General features: G+C 44.3%; 1 protein-coding gene across 1 annotated transcript in view; it reads right to left on the reverse strand.

Annotated features, from left to right (window-relative positions):
• LOC140727544 (interferon-induced GTP-binding protein Mx-like) overlaps positions 1-20,198 on the reverse strand; it is a 56,657-nt gene that overhangs the window by 27,204 nt on the left and 9,255 nt on the right. The window contains exons 3-7 of the mRNA XM_073045013.1: positions 17,859-17,938; positions 15,681-15,873; positions 14,503-14,640; positions 3,552-3,706; positions 1,922-2,060 (exon numbers count right to left, since the gene is read on the reverse strand). Coding sequence (XP_072901114.1) covers positions 1,922-2,060; positions 3,552-3,706; positions 14,503-14,640; positions 15,681-15,873; positions 17,859-17,938 — 705 coding nt within the window. The remainder of the gene's footprint in view (positions 1-1,921; positions 2,061-3,551; positions 3,707-14,502; positions 14,641-15,680; positions 15,874-17,858; positions 17,939-20,198) is intronic.

A 20,198-nucleotide genomic window follows, 5' to 3' on the forward strand; every position in this document is an offset into this window, starting at 1 on the left:
AGCTAGTCCCATTTGCCTACAAACCACCCATAACCTTTTCCAATCTATGCACTGCCCAAGTGTCTTTTAAACACTGCAACCTCCAGCGGAGAGCTGGCAGCTTGATCCATACTCCCAACACCGTCTGTGTGAAAAGCTTGCCTGTCAGGTCCCCGTTAAATCGTCTTCCTTTTCCTGAATCCTTGGCACTCTAGGTTTAGACTCCCCTGCCCTGGGGAAAATGACTGTGATCTATCAGCTTATCAATCACATGCCTCTCGTGAGTTTGTATACCCTCATCAGGTTACCCCTCAGCTTCCTACGTTCCAGGCCTAGCCACTCTCTCATTATAACCAAAGCCAAGCAGCCCCAGCAAAACTAAAGCACAAAAATTTGGCAGAGGCTGGAAAACCAAAGCAACATATTCATAAATGCTGGTGGAGCTCAGCAGGTCAGGCAGCATTCATGAAACAGTTGACATTTCCGGTCGAGACCTTCTCCCCAATTTTTTTCCGGTCCTGAAAGGTCTTGGCCTGAAATGTCAACTGGTTGTTCATTTCCTTGGATGCTGATGGCCCCAGCAAAATCCTTGTGATGATATGAACTCCCTACAGATATTACCTGACCTGCAGGGTACTTCCAAAGTTCAGATTACCAGCATATTGTTGCTTTCTGTTTCTCATTCATCACCCTCCAGAAAGATCAACAATGATCTATTAACTAAACAGCACTCAAAGCAATTCCCTCAAGAGGACCACAAACTTGTCATTGGGTTTGGAGGCTTGCATGCCTCAATGACCCAGAGAGCAGTGTTGGCTGGAGTCGGGCCTTTATGCTTTGGCTCTTGATAGGGTCACCCATGCTAAACAGGTCAAAGGGTACAAGCCAGACTAAGGGTGTTCTCCAGGTTCGGAGGTCAACTCAGGGCTAACAACTCTGACTGGTAAAACAAAATTGTTATGGAAATAGCAATGAGGAATCCTTCTACATCTGTGTGTGGCAATATGGACTGACGGAGATTGAGGACCTTCATTGCTGCCTTAAATGCCAGTGCATAATGGGTAGTAAATATCCCAAGCAATTGTGTCTCACAGCATGAGGAACATGAGATCTTAACCTTGCATGCTGTCTGTGTGGAGTCTGTATGTTTTTCATGTGACAGGGAGATTTCCCACTGCAAATCCCATGCAGACAGAACTGATGCTTGGACCCTGGAGCTGTGAGACAGCAGCACCAACTACTCTGCCACCACGGAATTATCATCTTGAAGTCGGCCTATACCAGATAGGTCAAATGGAATTGAGTCATGATAGGAGATTCCCTTTGTTTTCCCATCCTTTCCTCCTTTCTGTGCCTTAAAACATGCTTGTTCTCTTACTTTTTCTCTATTCTGAAGAAAGAAGATTAACCTGCAACATTCACTGACCTGACCTGCTGAGTACATTAACCATTTTCTGTTTTAATTCCAGGGGAAGGAAATTATTCAGTAATTTTCATGTTCTTTTCAGAACATCCAGATCACTTTACAGCTAATAAAAGGCTTTGGATACAATAATAGTAAACATGGTAACCTACTCACACACACACACTAAACACCAACATCAGAGAAATTATTACATGTCTGCAATACTAGCCCTTCCATCCACAACCTACTTTCTTAGCTTCACCAATGGCCTTTGTACTTTCAACCATATCTTCTTGTCCTCGGACATTTCCTTGTACAATCTCTCCCTCACTCACTTCACCTTTAAGAGATCCACAGAACCTACTTCCATGATCTAAGAACTCGTTGTAAGACTCACTGTCAAATGTTCTTTGATGAAGTTCTATGATAATGTCTTAAGGGAACATATATAGCTGTTCCAAACCCTTGATGTTTAATCGGAGGTTTGGTGCACTATTAATACAGCAACCTTCTAAAAGTGAGAAACTTTTTCCTTACCCAGTGTTCTTTCTCCTGTAGGGTCAACTTCCTGGGCCATTTTCAGGGCCTCTGTGGTCGCTATGTCAATGTTACATGGTATGACCACAAGGTTAATGGTCTTATCCTCCTTAATGTAGGAGCCAATTAGCTGCTTGATCTGAATGAAGAATGAGGAAACTTAATTCATTCAACAAATTGATTTAATATTTACAATTTTTCTCCATCTCTTTAAACAGAAATGCAACAGTCAATGTTTTCATGGCAAAGAAGATGTTCAACAATATGATTTGTTATCTTTCAATGTTAGTTGGCATATTGGAAATTTTTTTCTGTTTCCTGTCCAGATTGGGACCAGTTGGGTTCAGCTGGAATGATCTGAAGAAGGCACTCCTAATGAAACACTAACAGCTCTCTTCTGGACAGAAGGAGAAGATGTCACCATTTTGGAATAAATTGTGTAGCTGAAATGTAAACAACAACTTCAGAAAGGAACTAAAAGTGAATGGAAAAATGCAGGGCACGTGACATAGAAGATCAGTATCAGAACAGCAGATAGATGAAGTGAACAGTTAACAAAAGGGGTAGTAATTCCCGACGTAGATTGTGAAATTGCTTTGTCAAGCACCTTTGCTCCATCTTCCACAAAAAAGCAGCATCTTCTGGTGGCCACCCATTTCAATTCTACTTCCCATTTCCATTCGAACATCTCAGTCCATGGCCTCCTCTACTGCCGCAATGGGGCCACATTCAGGTTGGAGGAGAAATAAATTATATTCCACCTAGGTAGCATCCAACCTGATGGCAGCACCTTATATTCCATCCGGGTAGCCTCCAACCTGATGGCATGAACATCGATTTGATGAACTTCTGGTAATTCCCCCCTCCACCTTCACCATTCCCTATTCCTGTTTCCCTCTCTCACCTTATCTCCCATCAACTCTCTCTGCTGCTCCTCCCCCTTCCCTTTCTTCCATGGTCTTCTGTCCTCTCCTATCAGATTCTCCTTTCTCCAGCCCTATATTTCTTTCACCAATCAACTTCCCAGCTCTTAACGTCATTCCCTCTCCCTCGCCCGGTTTCACCTAACACTTTGTACTTATTCCTCACATCCCTCCCCACCTTCTTACTCTGACTTTTCCCCTTCCTTTCCTGTCCTGATGAAGGGTCTCAGCCCAAAATGTCGACTGTTCACTCTTTTCCGTAAATGCTGGCTGGCCTGCTGAATCCCTTCAGAATTTGATGTGCTGGCTTTGGATTTCCGGTACCTGCAGAATTTATTCATATTTGTATTCACTGTTTCCCCAGTTGCTTGCTGGCTTCTGAGAACTTCCAGCATTGTCCATTTGAGAGAAGAAAAGATCAAGGGGGCAAGACATAAAGTGAAAAACAAGAGAAATGTAGAGACAGCAGACAAGAGGAACAGAGAGAGATGACTAGTAGGAGTGAAAGAAGAGGAACAAAATATGAAGAAGACAAGTTTCACCTGAAACACAAGGATGAGTGGGAAGAGTGAATAACAGATATGCTCAGGTGTGAAAGAAACGCTCCCTTTAATTTGCCGTAAATAGAAACTTCAGTAGCCGACTCAGATCCAAAGATTACATTATCACATAATAATTTCCTACCGCACAGTCAGTTTCTGTCTTACTTGGTCTCCAATATCCCGTGGCTGGTTACCAACAGCAACCCTAGTGATGCCTGGAAGGTCGATTAACGTGAGGTCGGGGACGTTGTCAGACTCCACCTCTAGACTGATGAGCTCGGAGCTGATTCCCTGGTCCGCGCCAGCCATGGTGTTCTGAGCTGTGACCCAAACAAACCCATTATCAATGTCGCTGCACAACTACAAGGATTCTGCAAAGAAACACACCGCTGTGGTGGCAACCTCACCAGACAAGTAAAAAAGAGGCAGTCACAACGTGAAGGCCTGAATTCAAGTCCTGCTGGGACAGCTGTGGAGTTCAAAAGGAGACAATTAAGTAAACCAGGAATCAAGTGTCTGGTTAAGCCTCATTTATTAGGGGAAGGGTAGCCCAGGTCTGACCTTTAAAGCAACATGCAATCACACACCAGGGAAAAGGCCCTTTGGCCCACAAAATGAAAGCTGGATAACTCAGGGTTGTTTTCTCTGGAATGGCAGAGTCTGCAGGGAGCCCTAATGTCAGTTTATAAAATTACAGGAGTCAAAAATTAACAATTAGTATCTTTACCTCAGGATCAGAAAGATTCATACTAGAGGATATATTTTTAAGGTGAGAAGGGGTAAGTTCAAAGGAGATGGGTGGGTCAAGTATTTTATTTTACACAAAGAGTGCAGGGTTCACAGAATGCGGTGCCTGGGATGGTGGTGCAGGCAAACATGATAAAGGTGTTTAAGATGATCTTAGATAGGCAAGTGACTATGTTGAGAATGTTGAAATATGGACCAAGTGTCGACAGAAGGGATTTAGCGTCATTAACTTCAACTGTTTGGCACAATATCGCGGGTGGAATGGTCTGTTTGTGTGCTGTACTGTTCTCTGTTCTCTGACTCCATGCTGACCATCAGTTACCAGTTTACATTTACTTTATCGTCCGCACATTGCATAGAACATAGAACACTTCTGCACAGTACCAACCCTTTGAGCCACAATGGTGTGCCGATCTTTTAACCCACTCCAAGATCAACCTAAACCTTCCCTCCCACATAGTCCTCCATTCTTCTTTCACCCATGTGCCTACTAGTTTCTTAAATGCCCCTGGTGTATCTGCCTCAACCACCACACTTGGAAGGGCATTCCATGAACCCATCACACTGTGTAAACACCCCCACCCACCCTAAAATAATGTCCTCTTGTATTAGCAATTACCTGGGATAAAAGGCGCTGGCTGTCCACTCCATCAACACCTCTTTTCATCTTATACGCCTGAGGCTCAGAATCAGAATCAGCTTTCCTATCACTGACATATCTCATGAAATTTGTTGTTTTGCAATGTGTGTCCCATCACTGAACTGATCCCACAACCTACGGGCTCAGTTTCAAGGACGATCGGAGAGATCTCCAGAGAGGAAGGCCCCGAATCCTCGGCTTTGCCTGTTGCTTGGTGGCCGGAGCCGGGGTTGAAGCACTCGGCAGAGATGGTGCTCGGTGCTCGGTGTCGGAGGGCTGGTCGGAGGCACGAAGTTGTCGGAAGTTTTCGGACGGACTCACAGTTGGCTGTGCTCGGGTGCTTCCAGAGGCTGCATCGGGAAGTTTTGCCACGTTGGAGGTTTCTTCCTTCTGCCATCTGCGTGAGATGATGGGCTATCTGGGACTTTGAGACTTTTTTTTTACCGTGCCCATGGTCTGCTCTTATCAAATTATGGTATTGCTTTGCACTGTTGTAACTGTATGTTATAATTATGTGGTTTTTTTGGTCAGTTAGTCTTGGTCTGTCTTGTGTTTATGTGATATCATACTGGAGGAACATTGAATTTCCCCTTGGGGATGAATAAAGTATCTATCTATCTATCTATCTATCTATATTCTCAATATTTGTTGCTAATTTATTCATCATTATTACTTGCTTATTTTTCTAGTTACCCAGTTTGTTGTCTTCTGCACACTGTCTGAATGCCCAGTTGGTTTCACTGATTCTATTACGGTTAATTATTAGATTATCGATTTATTGAAGAAAATTAGCCTGGAAGAAAATTAATCTCAGGTTCATATAAGGTAGAACATAGACAACATAGTAAACCTACAGCACAATACAGGCCCCTCAGTCCACAAAGCTGTGCCGAACATGTCCCTACCTTAGAAATTACCTAGGGTTGCCCTTAGCCCTCTATTTTTCTGAGCTCCATGTACCTGTCCAGGAGACTCTTAAAAGAACCTATCATCTCTGCCTCCACCACTGTCACTGGCAGCCCATTCCACGCACTCACCACTCTCTGCATAAAAAAACTTACCCCTGACATCTCCTCTGTACCAAGCACCTTAATACTGTGCCCTCTCGTGTTAGCCATTTCAGCCCTGGGAAAAAGCCTCTGATTATCCACACGATCAATGCCTCTTATCACCTTGTACACCTCTATCAGGTCACCTCTCATCCTCCATCGCTCCAAGGAAAAAAGGTCGAGTTCACTCAACCTATTCTCATAAGGCAGGCTCCCCAATCCAGGCAACATCCTTGTAAACACAAACACAAGGAAATCTGCAGGTGCTGGAAATTCGAGCAACACACACAAAACGCTGGTGGAACGCAGCAGGCCAGGCAGCATCTACAGGAAGAAGTACAGTCAACGTTTCAGGCTGAGACCCTTCATCCTGACAAAACGTCAACTGTACTTCTTCCTATAAATGCTGCCTGGCCTGCTGTGTTTCACCAGCGTTTTGTGAACATCCTTGTAAATCTCCTCTGCACCCTTTCTATGGTTTCCACATCTTTTCTGTACTGAGGCGACCAGAACTGAGCACAACACTCCAAGTGGGGTCTGACCAGGGTCCTATATAGCTGCAACATTACCTCTCAGCTCCTAAACTCAATCCAATGATTGAGAAGGCCAATGCACCATATGATTTCTTAACCACTGAGTCAACCTATGCAGCAGCTTTGAGTGTCCTATGGACTCGGACCCCAAGATCCCTCTGATCCTCCACAGTGCCAAGAGTCTTACCATTAATACTATATTCTGCCATCATATTTGACCTACCAAAATGAACACCCTCACATTTATCTGGGTTGACCTCCATCTGCCACTTCTCAGCCCAGTTTTACATCCTATCAATGTCCCGCTGTAACCTCTGCTAGCCCTCCACCCTATCCACAATACCCCCAACTTTTGTGTCATCAGCTAATTTACTAAGCCATCCCTCCACTTCCTTATCCAGATCATTTATAAAAATCACGAGGAGAAGGGGTCCCAGAACAGATCCCTGAGGCACACCACTGGTCACCGACCTCCATGCAGAATATGACCCGTCTACAACCACTCTTTACCTTCTGTCAAATGCCTTGCTGAATTCCATATACACTACATCTCCTACCTGAGGAGGAAGGTAAAGCTGCGCAAGCACGGGTGATGTCAGCGGCGAGCGCGAGCTTTAAAAAGCGACCCACTTTCAGGAGCGGGCAGCGTTGGTGCGGGCAGCGGAGTGGCAGGAGCAGAGTGCTGGGCTTTGGCTCAGCGGGCTTCAGCGCAAGAGGACTTCCACAAGTCTAATCTAGGATCAGGTAATGGGGGAGACAGTTAGAGCAGTGGTGTGCTCCGTATGCAGTATGTGGGAGGTCAGGGTCAACACAGTTGTTCCTGATGACCACACCTGCAATAGGTGCATCCAGCTGCAGCTCCTATCAGACCGAGTTAGGGAATTGGAGCAGGAGCTGGATGAACTACGGATCATTCGGGAGGCAGAGGCAGAGATAGATAAGAGTTATCGGGAGGCAGTCACACCGAAAAGACAGGAGGTAGGCAAATGGGTGATAGTCAAGAAAGGCAGGGGGAGCAGACAGAGCGAGAAGAGCACCCCTGTGGCCGTTCCCATCAAAAATAAGTATACCGTTTTGGATACTGTTGGTGGGGATGACCTACCAGGAACAAGCTGCAGTGGTCCTGTCTCTGGCACTGAGGTTGGACCCTTGACTAGGAAGGGGAGGAGGGAAGAGAAGACAGCGGTATTGATAGGGGATTCTATAGTCAGGGGGGTGGATAGGAGATTTTGTGGGGAAGATCGGGAGTCTCGGATGGTATGTTGCTTCCCTGGTGCCGGGGTCCGGGACATCTCAGATCGGGTGCAGGTTATTCTCGAGAGGGAGGGCAAGAATCCAGATGTTGTGGTCCATGTAGGGACCAATGACGTGGGTAAGATGAGTGAGGGGGTCCTGTGTAGGGAGTTCAGGGAGTTAGGTGCGAAGCTGAAGAGCAGGACCTCCAGGGTAACAATCTCAGGATTGCTACCTGTGCCACGTGCGAGTGAGGCAAGGAACAGAAGGATTATAAAGATTAATACATGGCTGAGAGGATGGTGCAGGAGGGAGGGCTTCAGGTTTGTAGATAATTGGGCTTTGTTCCAGGGAAGGTGGGATCTGTTCTGAAGGGACGGTTTACACCTGAACTGGAGCGGTACTAACATTCTTGCAGGGAAGTTTGTTAGTGCTTCTTGGGGGGGTTTAAACTAAATTTGCAGGGGGCGGGGATCCAGAATGTGAGAGAGGATAGCGAGAGGAAGAATAAAGGACAGGTGGGGACTACACGGTTCCGGAATACTAAGTGTGTAGTAGAGGAAGGTGAGGCGGAACAAGTGATAAGGAGGACTCATGTACAGAGGGATGGTCTGACGGAACATGGAGTTAAATGTGTTGAAAGAATAAGTAAATTTAGGAAGGACAACAAAATTCTGGGGCGTATAGCCCAATGGGAGTTCAGGGAGCTGGGTTAAGCACAATAGGCAGCGCTTCAAACAGAGAGAGGAGAAATGGGCTAAAAATTCTATATCTGAATGCACGAAGTGTCAGAAATAAGGTGGATGAGCTTGAAGCCCAGGTGCGAATGGGTAACTATGATGTTGTTGGGATAACGGAGACATGGCTGCAGGGAGATCAGACCTGGGAAATGAATGTACAAGGGTATACATGCTATCGTAGGGACAGAAATGTGGGCAGAGGGGGTGGGGTGGCCCTGTTGGTGAGGAATGAGATTCAGTCCTTTGCAAGAGGGGACATAGGGTCAGGAGAAGTAGAGTCTGTGTGGATAGAACTGAGGAACAGTAAGGGCAAAAGGACCCAAATGGGTGTTGTCTACAGGCCACCAAACAGTAGCATGGATATTGGGTGCAAGTTGAATAGGGAGTTAACATTGGCATGTGGCAAAGGTAATGTCGCAGTAGTTATGGGGGATTTCAACATGCAGGTGAACTGGGAGAATCAGGTTGGTGCTGGACCACAGGATAGGGAGTTTGTAGAGTGCCTACGGGATGCGTTCTTGGAACAGCTTGTACGAGAGCCGACCAGGGACAAGACTATTCTGGATTTAGTGTTATGTAATGAACAGGATTTGATAAGCGATCTCGCAGTAAAGGAGCCATTAGGAGGTAGTGATCACAATATGATAAGCTTTTATCTGCAATTTGAGAAGGATAAGGGCAGCTCGGAGGTGTCAGTGTGGCAGAAGAACAGGGGGAACTATGGAGCCATGAAGGAGGAGCTGGCCAAAGTTGACTGGATGGATAGCCTAGCAGAAAAGACAGTGGAACAGCAATGGCAGGTATTCTTGGGAATAATGCACAAGGTGCAAAATCAGTTCATCCCCCAGAGAAGGAAGGATTCAAAGGGGGGAAAGGGGCCACAGTGGTTGACAAAGGAAGTCAGAAATTGCATAGCATTAAAAAAAAGGAAATATGACAGAGCTAAGGTGAGTGGGAGGACAGATGATTGGGAAGTGTTTAAGGAACAACAGAACTTAACTAAAAAGACAATACGGAGAGAAAAAATGAGGTACGAACGCAAGCTAGCTAGGAATATAAAGGAAGATAGCAAAAGCTTTTTTAGGTATGTGAAGAGAAAGAAGATAGTTAAGAACAACGTTGGGCCCTTGAAGAATGAATTGGGTGAAATTGTTATGGGAAACAGAGAAATGGCAGAAGAATTTAATGAGTACTTTAGATCTGTTTTCACTAAGGAAGACACAAGCAATCTCCCAGATGTATGGATGGGCCAAGGACATAGGGTAACAGAGGAAATGAAACAGATTGACATTCGGAAGGAAACGGTGATGAGAAGACTGATGGGACTGAAGGCTGACAAATCCCCAGGTCCAGATGGTCTGCACCCTAGGGTACTAAAGGAGGTGGCCCTGGAAATTGTGGATGCATTGGTAATCATTTTCCAATGTTCCTTAGATTCAGGATCAGTCCCTGAGGATTGGAGAATGGCTAATGTTATCCCACTTTTTAAGAAAGGAGGGAGGGAGAAAACAGAGAACTATCGACCTGTCAGCCTGACATCGGTGGGGGGGATGATGCTAGAGTCCATTATTAAGGATGAAATAGTGGCATATCTAGATAGCAGTGATAGGATTGGGCCGAGCCAGCAGGGATTTACCAAGGGTAAATCATGCTTGACTAATCTGTTGGAGTTTTTCGAGGATGTAACCAGGAAGTTAGACGGGGGAGATCCAGTGGATGTAGTGTACCTCGATTTTCAGAAGGCATTTGATAAGGTCCCACATAGAAGATTGGTGGGTAAAATCAAAGCTCAGGGCATCGGGGGGAAGGTATTGACATGGATAGAAAACTGGTTGGCAGATAGAAAGCAAAGGGTAGCGGTGAATGGGTGTTTCTCGGAATGGCAGGTGGTGACTAGTGGGGTGCCACAGGGCTCAGTATTGGGACCACAGCTGTTTACCATTTACGTTAACGATTTGGATGAAGGCATAGAAAATAACATCAGCAAATTTGCTGATGATACTAAGCTGGGTGGCAGTGTGACATGTGATGAGGATGTTAGGAGAATTCAGGGTGACTTGGATAGGCTGGGTGAGTGGGCAGATACTTGGCAGATGGCATTTAATGTGAATAAGTGTGAGGTTATCCACTTTGGGAGTAAGAACAGGAAGGCAGATTATTATCTGAACGGCGTAGAGTTGGGTAAGGGAGAAATACAAAGAGATCTCGGAGTCCTTGTTCATCAGTCACTGAAGGTGAATGAGCAAGTGCAGCAGGCAGTGAAGAAGGCTAATGGAATGTTGGCCTTTATTACAAAGGGAATTGAGTACAAGAGCAAGGAAATCCTCTTGCATTTGTACAGAGCCCTGGTGAGACCACACCTGGAGTATTGTGTACAGTTTTGGTCTCCAGGGTTAAGGAAGGACATCCTGGCTGTAGAGGAAGTGCAGCGTAGATTCACGAGGTTAATTCCTGGGATGTCTGGACTGTCTTACGCAGAGAGGTTAGAGAGACTGGGCTTGTACACGCTGGAATTAAGGAGATTGAGAGGGGATCTGATTGAAACATGTAAGATTATTAAGGGATTGGACAAGATAGAGGCAGGAAATATGTTCCAGATGCTGGGAGAGTCCAGTACCAGAGGGCATGGTTTGAGAATAAGGGGTAGGTCATTTAGGACAGAGTTAAGGAAAAACTTCTTCTCCCAGAGAGTTGTGGGGGTCTGGAATGCACTGCCTCAGAAGGTAGTGGAGGCCAATTCTCTGGATGCTTTCAAGAAGGAGCTAGATAGGTATCTTATGGATAGGGGAATCAAGGGATATGGGGACAAGGCAGGAACCGGGTATTGATAGTAATTGATCAGCCATGATCTCAAAATGGCGGTGCAGGCTCGAAGGGCCGAATGGTCTACTTCTGCACCTATTGTCTATCTACTGCTCTACCTCCATCAATGTGTTTAGTCATGTCCTCAAAAAATTCAATCAGGCTCGTAAGGCATGACCTGCCTTTCATAAAGCTATTTTGACTATTCCTAATTATATTATGCCTTTCCAAATGTTCATAAATGCTGCTTCTCAGGATCTTCTCCATCAACTTACCAACCACTGAAGTAAGACTCACTGGTCTATAATTTCCTGGGCTATCTCTACTCCCCTTCTTGAATAATGGAACAACATCCTCAACCCTCCAATCCTCCGGAACCTCTCCCATCCCCATTGATGATGCAAAGATCAACGCCAGAGGATCAACAACCTCCTTGCTCGCCTCCCACAGTAGCCTCAGGTACATCTCATCCGGTCCTGGTGACTTATCCAACTTGATGCTTTCCAAAAGCTCCAGCACATCCTCTTTTTTAACATCTACATGCTCAAGCTTCTCAGTCTGCTTCAAGTCATCACTACAATCACCAATATCCTTCTCCATAGTGAATACTGAAGCAAAGTATTCATTAAGTACCTCTGCCATCTCCTTTGGTTCCATACACACTTTTCCACTGTCATACTTGATTGGTCCTATTCTCTCACATCTTATCCTCTTGCTCTTCACATATTTGTAGAATGCCTCAGGGTTTTCCTTAATCCCATCCACCAAGGCCTTCTCATGGGCCCTGCTGGCTCTCCTAATTTCTTTCTTAAGCTCCTGGATCTCTATCATTACCTAGTTTTTTGAACCTTTCATCTGCCTTTCTTTTCTTCTTGATTAGATTTACAACAGCCTTTGTACACCATGGTTCCTGTACCCTACCATTTCCCTGTCTCATTGGAACATACCTATGCAGAACTCCACGCAAATTTCCACTGAATATTTGCCACTTTTTTCCGTACATTTCCCTGAAAACATCTGCTCCCAATTTTGCTTCCAAATTCCTGCCTGATAGCTTCATATTTCCCCTTACTCCAATTAAACACTTTCCTAACTTGTCTGTTCCTATCCCTCTCCAATGCTGTGGTAAAGGAGATAGCATTGTGATCACTATCTCCAAAATGCTCTCCCAATGAGAGATCTGACACCTGACCAGGTTCATTTCCCAATACCAGATCAAGTACAGCCTCTCCTCTTGTAGGCTTATCTACATATTGTGTCAAGAAACCTTCCTGAACGCACCTAACAAACTCCACCACATCTAAACGCATTACTCTAGGGACTTGCCAATAGATATTTGGCAAATTAAAATCTCCCACTACAACAACCCTGTTGTTATTACACCTTTCTAGAATCTGTCTCCTTATCTGTTCCTCGATGTCCCTGTTACTATTGGGTGGTCTATAAAAAAAATACAGCACAGAAACAGCCGTCTGGTCTATCTGGTCCATGCCAAACCACTTAAATGGCCTACTCCGATCAACCTGCACCGGCACCATAGCCCTCAATACATCTCCCATCCATGCACCTATCCAAACGTTGAAATCAAGCTTTCATTGTCATGGTCCGGTCCGAAGTCCGCATTCCGGTTCACGGTCCGGTCCGCAGACTACGGACTCCAGGTCCTCTGGCTGTCCCTTGTTTCGGTTGAACTTAATCATTAGCACCTGATGCTCATCTTGGGGCTGGGAATATAAGAGGCCCTGGGATTGAGTGTGGTTGGGTTGGGTTGGGTTGGGTTGGGGGGGGTTGTTGTCTTGTCAAGTCAAGATTCCCTGGGAGCAAATGGCTGGTGGAAGGCTAGAATAGCCACTCCCAATCTTTAGGCTGTGTTGGAGAACCATTGCTTCTTGGAGCCTTGCTGTCAATAGTTGGAGCTGTCATTGTATCATTGCTGTCAGCCTCTCTGAGCTAGATAGGGATCTGGTTGTTTCTGTAGCCAGTCAAGGTTGCTGGCTGTAACTGTGACTCAGAACAACCCTGATGCAGAGATGTAACTGTCTCTTGTTCTTTGGTGTTTGTCTCTTCCTGTCCTTGCCTCTGTGGGGTAAGTCAGGCTGTTCTGCTGTTACCTGATGGATGGTCCTGCCCCACCTTGGTGTGGAGTGAAAGTTGTATCCTGGCTTGTCGAAGGGTAAGTCCTGGCTTGATGTTGATGTACAGCTCCTAGTCTGTCTCCAAGCTCCAGCCTCTGAGTTATTCAAGCTCCAAGAACCCCAGACCCAGCCCTGAGCTCCAAGAACCCCAGACCCCAGCCCCTAGCCCCTAGCCTCAAGCTCCAAGAACCCAGGCCTTGTCACGTCATTGCCTGGTTTGGGGTCCGAGCCTGAGTCAAGACCCAGGTTCTGGGTCCTTGTGCAGTCTCGGGCTCGGAGTCCACCCCAGGCTCCTTGTTCCCAGTACCTCAATAGACAATAGACAATAGGTTCAGAAGTAGACCATTCGTCCTGGCCCTGCTTCCCTAGCCTAGTCTGTGACTTGTCCTGTCCTTTCGTTTTGTCCCATCCTGTTCCTAGTACTTCAGTGTTTGTGTCCTGCATTTTGGGTCCATTCCTTATGACATTCATTCAGCATTTGTGCTGGCAGCTTGTTCCACACACTCACAACCCTCTCAGTGAAGATCCACCTCATGTTCCCCTAAACTTTTCACCTTTCACACTTAACCCATGATCTCTGGTTGTAGTCCCACCCAACCTCTGAGGGAAAAATCCTGCTTGCATTTACCCCTCATAATTTAGAATACTTCTATCAAATCTCCTTTGAATCTTCTACATTCGAAGGAATAAAGTCCACACGTATTCAATCTTTCCTTATAACTCAGATTGTCTAGACCCGGCTACATCCTCGATGCAGCATTTTTTTAAAAACGTGATGAGTATAACACAATAAATATAAATATAAATGCAATCCTAAAAACCGTATAGCAGAAGTAACTGTTAAATACTGTGCATGGGGAATGAGGGGTGCTGAGGGGCTGTGGAAAGCAGTCACTGAAGTAGAGTTAGTGTTGGTGGGGTGTGAGTTAGTGGTGGAGCTGTTGATCAGCCTGATGGCTTGGGGAAAGTAAATATTTCTGAGCCTGAGTGGCTCTGGTGTGGATGCTGCGTAGCCTTCTCCCTGATGGGAATGGGACAAACAGCACATGGGCAAGAGTAAGGAGATCAAGAGGAAAAACAATAAGAGAATATGAGTTGGGCTTGAAGTATCAGTTCCCTAATTACAAAACTCAGAATTACTGTACATAATTATACTGTATATGATTATAATCAAACATCATGGAATAGACGAGGCATGTCATAGCAGTGATCCAGCAGTTACACAATTTCAACCGACCTTTCAGAATTTCTTTGCCCACTTCAGATGGGCCTGACAGTTCTTTGCTGTAGTTGCTGTAACTGATTTTGGCCCTCCATGTATTCTTCACCTCGGTATTCTTCAGCTTCAGTTCCAAAGGACATCTCGTCACAATACCTGACAAATAAACAGAAATGACAGTGTCAGGCTTGCAATAATCAGAAAGGGGAGGGGGATTCACAGGGGCCGGGGTGGGGCGGGAGCTGGGTGTCAGCAGGTGAGTACTTTTGGTCTGTTACTGACTGTCACTTTTGCTACTAAAATAGGATTAATACTAACCAACAATGAAATGACTAATCGATTTCCTTATTTCCCTTTAGAAATCTCCAGGCATAGCCTATTCGGTCCCTCAAATGCTTACTAGCTCTCAATATTATTTCTGTTGTTTTATCATCTCTAGTACATTATTACTAACAAGAATCTAGCAATCTATAACTGAGGGCTAAGTTCCAGCTTTCTCACTATCCTTACCACAGGAGCTTTTGCAGATGCTGGAAAACCAGAGTAACACACACAAAATGCAAGCCAGGTAGCATCTATGGAGACAAACAAGTACAGCTGTAATCAATTATCAGGGTGTAGGCAATTATGGTCTATCCTTGTCCATAACTGTTCTTGGCAAATTTTCTTACAGATATGGGTTGCCATTGCTTTCTTCAAGCTGCAAAGAGTTTTAGAATTATTCAGCCCCATCATGGGCACAGGCCTCCATAGTACCCAAGACATCTTCGACAAGCGGGGTCGAAAAGATGATGTCCATCACTAAGGACCCACCACACAAGACAGGCCTCTTCTCATTGTCACCATCAGGAAGGAGGTACAGAAGCCTGAAGGCACACATTCAATGATTCAGGAACAGCTTTTTCCCCTCTGCCATCCGATTCCCAAATGGACATTTAACCTATGGACACCACCTCACTACTTTTCTATTTCTGTTTTTGTTCCACTCATTTAACATGTATATATACACACACTATTTTTTTTAACTATATTATCACAAATTGCATTGTATTACTACCGCAAAGTTAACGAATTTCCTGACATATGACAGTGATATTAAACCTGATTCTTATCTGCCTGAAGTAGGTAGCTTTGGTAAACCGAGATTAAATTTGTTCAAAGGGATATAGTTCATTGTTTTGGGGTACTGTTCTTACCACTGCCCCTGGGTAGACCAATCCCAGAAAGTGCCTCAAGGACGGAGCTTTTTCCAGAGCTTTGATCTCCAATTACTGCGATGGCTGGAAGAGACAGATCCTTTTCCAAACCCAATGCTCTCAGCTTGTCAATGAGGTCAATGCAAGGTCGCACTCTCTTTTCATACTGATTGTACAGCAATGCATCGCTTTCCTGAGGCAAGAAACATTGGACCATAGAGTGAGGTACACTTCACAAAGTAATTTTTTCTCTGTGCCAAAAGATGAACTCGAAGTCTAGTAATAGTATTCACAACCTCGGATTATCTCAAAGAACTTCAATGGCAAAATAGCATCTATGCAGTACTGTGGATAGGACAGCATGGCAGTTATGAATTTGTTTGTGGAGAGCTGGGCCACTGATCGTGATCATCTAAAAGTCATGGGTTAAGGATGAAAGGTGAAATGTTTAAGGGAGCATGAGAGGAAACTTCTTAACTCAAAGGGTGGTGAGAATGTGGAATGAGCTGCCAGCAGGAGTGGTAGATGTGGGTTTAATTTCAATATTTAAAAGAAACTTAGATATACACGTGGATGGGAGGGCTACGGTCTGGACACAGGTGAATGGGACTAAGCAGAATAATAGTTAAGCACACTAGATTGACCAAAAGGCCAGTTTCTGTGTTGTAGTGTTCTATTGCTTTATCAGGAATTTAACTTTCACCATTTTAGCTGGTGTTTAAATTATGAGTGAGGAGACAACTTTAAATGTAAATTTTAATTCACTTCTAGATAGAATATCAATTTATTTGCAAAGTTCCAAATTCAATATATATTTCACTCATTGCTTACAACCTTCTCTCGTAGGAACATAAGAATATAAGAAAATAGTATCAGGAGCCAGCTACTTGGATCATTAAGCCTGCCACACCATTCAGTATGATCATGGCTGAACTGTCCCAGGCTCCATCTCCTCTTCTGCACCAGTTATCCAAAGTTCTCAATTCCATGACCTTTCAGGAAAACCGTCCCACTCTCCTTTTTAAATATCACAGCTCAATCATAATCTATAATAATTGAACTTGATCTCTAGTGGTCTTGCCTCCACAACCTTCTTGGGTAGAGAATTTCATGCATTTAACTAGTTCCTCCACATGTTAGTTTTAAATGACTGCTCTGTAATCTCGTAACCATGTTTCCTTGTCTGAGATTCTCTCATGAAAGGATTCATCTCAATATTTATCCAAAGGGTTGTATAGATTCTCCTAAATTCCAAGAAACGTAGATCTAATATTTTTAGTCACTTTTATCCTAGCAAATGGCCCAATGAGTCATTTTTGGACCATCTTCAATGGCACTATATCCTTTTATTAAATAAGGGGTCTAGAATTATGTACAGAACTCCAGGTGTGGCCTCACTAGCATTGTATGCAATTCCAACAACACTGCTTTATTTCTAAACTCCAGCCTTCTTGGAATAAAGGTCAGTATGCCATTTACCTTCCTATTCATTTGGTGCAACTATCTACTCATTTTTTGCAAATTGTGCATGAGTACACTGAAATCTTTCTGCACTTCATTCACCTTCAACACCTCTCCTCGGCTTTTGGATTTGTCTTTCTGAAGTGCATAACCTCACACTTTCCCACACTGAACTCCACTTGCCAAGTATTCAACCAGCTTGTCTGTATCTGGTTGCAAAATTGTGATATCTGCTTGTTACATCCTCAATGAACTTCAGTAAATTTGTCAGACGTGATTTACTTTTCATATATTAACTGGCATGTTGTCGAACTGTGGGAAGAAACTGGAGCACAGGCAGGAAAACCAGGTGGTTCACAGGGAGAACGTACAAATCCCTTACAGCCAGTGCCAGAATTGAACTCTGATCTGCAAAGCTCCGAGCTGTAATAGCATTATGCTAACCACTACACCGTCATACTTATTTATTTATCATCATTATTATTATTTTGCTTTTCTTTTTGCATTTGCACTACTTGTCGTCTTTACACGTTGGTTGGTTGTCCACCTTTGGTTGTGTGTAGTTTTTCATTGTGTTTCTTTTATTTCTAGGTATCTACTGTGAATGCCCACTAGAAAATGAATCTCAGGGTAGTATTTGGTGATGTATATGTATTTTGATAATAAATTTACTTTGAACTTTGAATTGTGAAAACCCAATAATATTTGCAGACCCACCAAATTATTATCATGTGTGTCCTTTGATGGAAGAACGGAGTCCTTGTACGTCTCCTGAAAGTTTTGTTCGTGGCTTTTCTCTGAAAAACAAAAGGGGAAATGCAACAGACATGGTCAATCAACATTCCTTACAGTTAAGCAAATGTTTTCTATCATGATCCTATAATGGAAAGGATGAGGTCAGAATATATGCAAAAATTATTTGGAACTATTTCAGAATTATATTAGTGGCTAATGTACTGGAACAAATCTCCCAAGCCAGAAAATGGTGATCAAATGACATAAGATCAAAACTCACCATCGGCAGCTTCATTTAAGAACAATTACCTAAACCCACAAGTGGAATTTGCTCTTCTTACCCTCTCCTTCTTCTCAGCAGTCTTTTGCAGTGAATAATGATTCAAAGGTACTTATGTGTGTATTCTTACATTGTGGGACAGCTCTTGGAAACCAATTAGCATATGGTCCTGATGGAGTCAGGTTTTGTTCCAAGATGACGTACCCTATCCACACATTGATAGGCATACGTAAGTTCAAATAAGTCCCCTTCTCCATTTCTTCTTCCCAGAATGGCACAACCCTGCCATGTGCATCTGGATCCTGGACTTCCTGTCAGATCCTCGACAGGTGGTAAGAGTGGGCTCTCTCACCTCCAACCCTCTGACTCTCAACACAGGAGCCCCTTAGGGCTGTGTACTAAGTCCCCTCCTTTACCCCCTGTATACCCATGACTGTGTCGCCACCAACAGCTCTAATCTGCTAATTAACTTTGCTGACGGCACTACATTGATTGGGCTGATCTCAAAGAATATGAGGTGGCCTACAGGGAAGAAGTCATCTCTCTGACACAGTAGTGTCAAGAAAACAGCGTCTCTCTCAAAGTTGTTAAAACAAAGGAGCTGGTTGTGGATTACAGGAGGAATGGAGACAGCTAACCTCTATTGACATCAGCGGATCTGGGGTTGAGAGGGCAAACAGCTTCAAGTTCCTCGGCATCCACATCACCGAGGACCTCACGTGGTCTGTATATACCAGCTGCATGGTGAAAAAGGCACAACAGCCCCTCTTTCACCTCAAATCATAAGAACTTTCTACAGGGACACAATTGAGAGCATCCTGACTGGCTGCATCACTGCCTGGTATGGGAGCTGTACTTCCCTCAATCGCAGGATTCTGCAGAGAGTGGTGCGGGCAGCCCAGTGTATCTGCAGTTGAGAATTTCCTATGATTCAGGACATTTACAAAGACTGGTGTGTAAAAAGGGCTCAAATGATCACTGGGGACCCAGGTCACCCCAACCACAATCTATTCCAGCTGCTACCATCTGGGAAACAGTACCGCAGCATAAAAGCCAGGACCAACAGGCTCTGGGATAGCTTCTTCCACCAGGCCATCAGACTGATTAACTCACGCTGATTTGAGTGTATTTCTATGTTACAGACTGTTCTATTTATTATAAATGACTACGATTGCACATTTAGATAGATGTAACATAAAATTTTTGCTCCTCGTGAATGTGAAAGATGTAAGAAATAAGGTCAATTCATTCATTCATTAAAAATGTGCTAATTAGGGTTAGAATTTGAATTTAATTTAAGATGGTACAAATAGCCTGACAGATATTTATAAAATTCGTTATCATTATGTGCTAGATCATATGACAAAGGCCATCATTGTATTTGACCATGATTGTTCCTGGCAAATTTTTCTACCGAAGCGGTTTGCCATTGTCTTCTTCTGGGCAGTGTCTTTACAAGATGGGTGACCCCAGTCATTATGAATACTCGTCAGAGATTGTCTGTGGTCACATAACCATGACTTGAGATATTTACCAGCTGCTCAAACGACCATTCACCACCTGCTCCCATGGTTTCACATGGCCCTGATCCGGGGAAGGGGGGAAAGCAGGTGCTACACTTTGTATAAGGGTGATCAGCAGGCTAGCAGAGGGAAAGAATGCCTTACCCTTTCTTTGGTAGAGATTTATGTCCACCTTGCCATCCCAATGTGTACAATTATTGAGGGGTGTAGATAATTAGGGCAGACAGAGTCTTTCTCCCAACATGGAAAAGTCAGATACTAGACGTCCTGGCTTCGAGGTGAGGAGATGAAAGTTTAAATATTTGTGAGGCAAGTTATTTTACACAGAGTGGTAGATGCCTTGAACACACTGCCAAGGTAGAGATAGAAGCAGATATGATAGCTATGAAGAAGAGGCATTTAGCCAAACTTATAAACAGGCAGGGAATGGACAGCTATAGTCCATGTGCAGGCAGATGTGAATAGATTAATTCGGCATCCTGGTCCCGAGCCTAAGATTCTGTTTCTGTGCTGAACTAC

The sequence above is a fragment of the Hemitrygon akajei genome, chromosome 5 (genome assembly GCF_048418815.1).
Source record: "Hemitrygon akajei chromosome 5, sHemAka1.3, whole genome shotgun sequence".
NCBI classification, from domain to species: Eukaryota; Metazoa; Chordata; class Chondrichthyes; order Myliobatiformes; family Dasyatidae; genus Hemitrygon; species Hemitrygon akajei.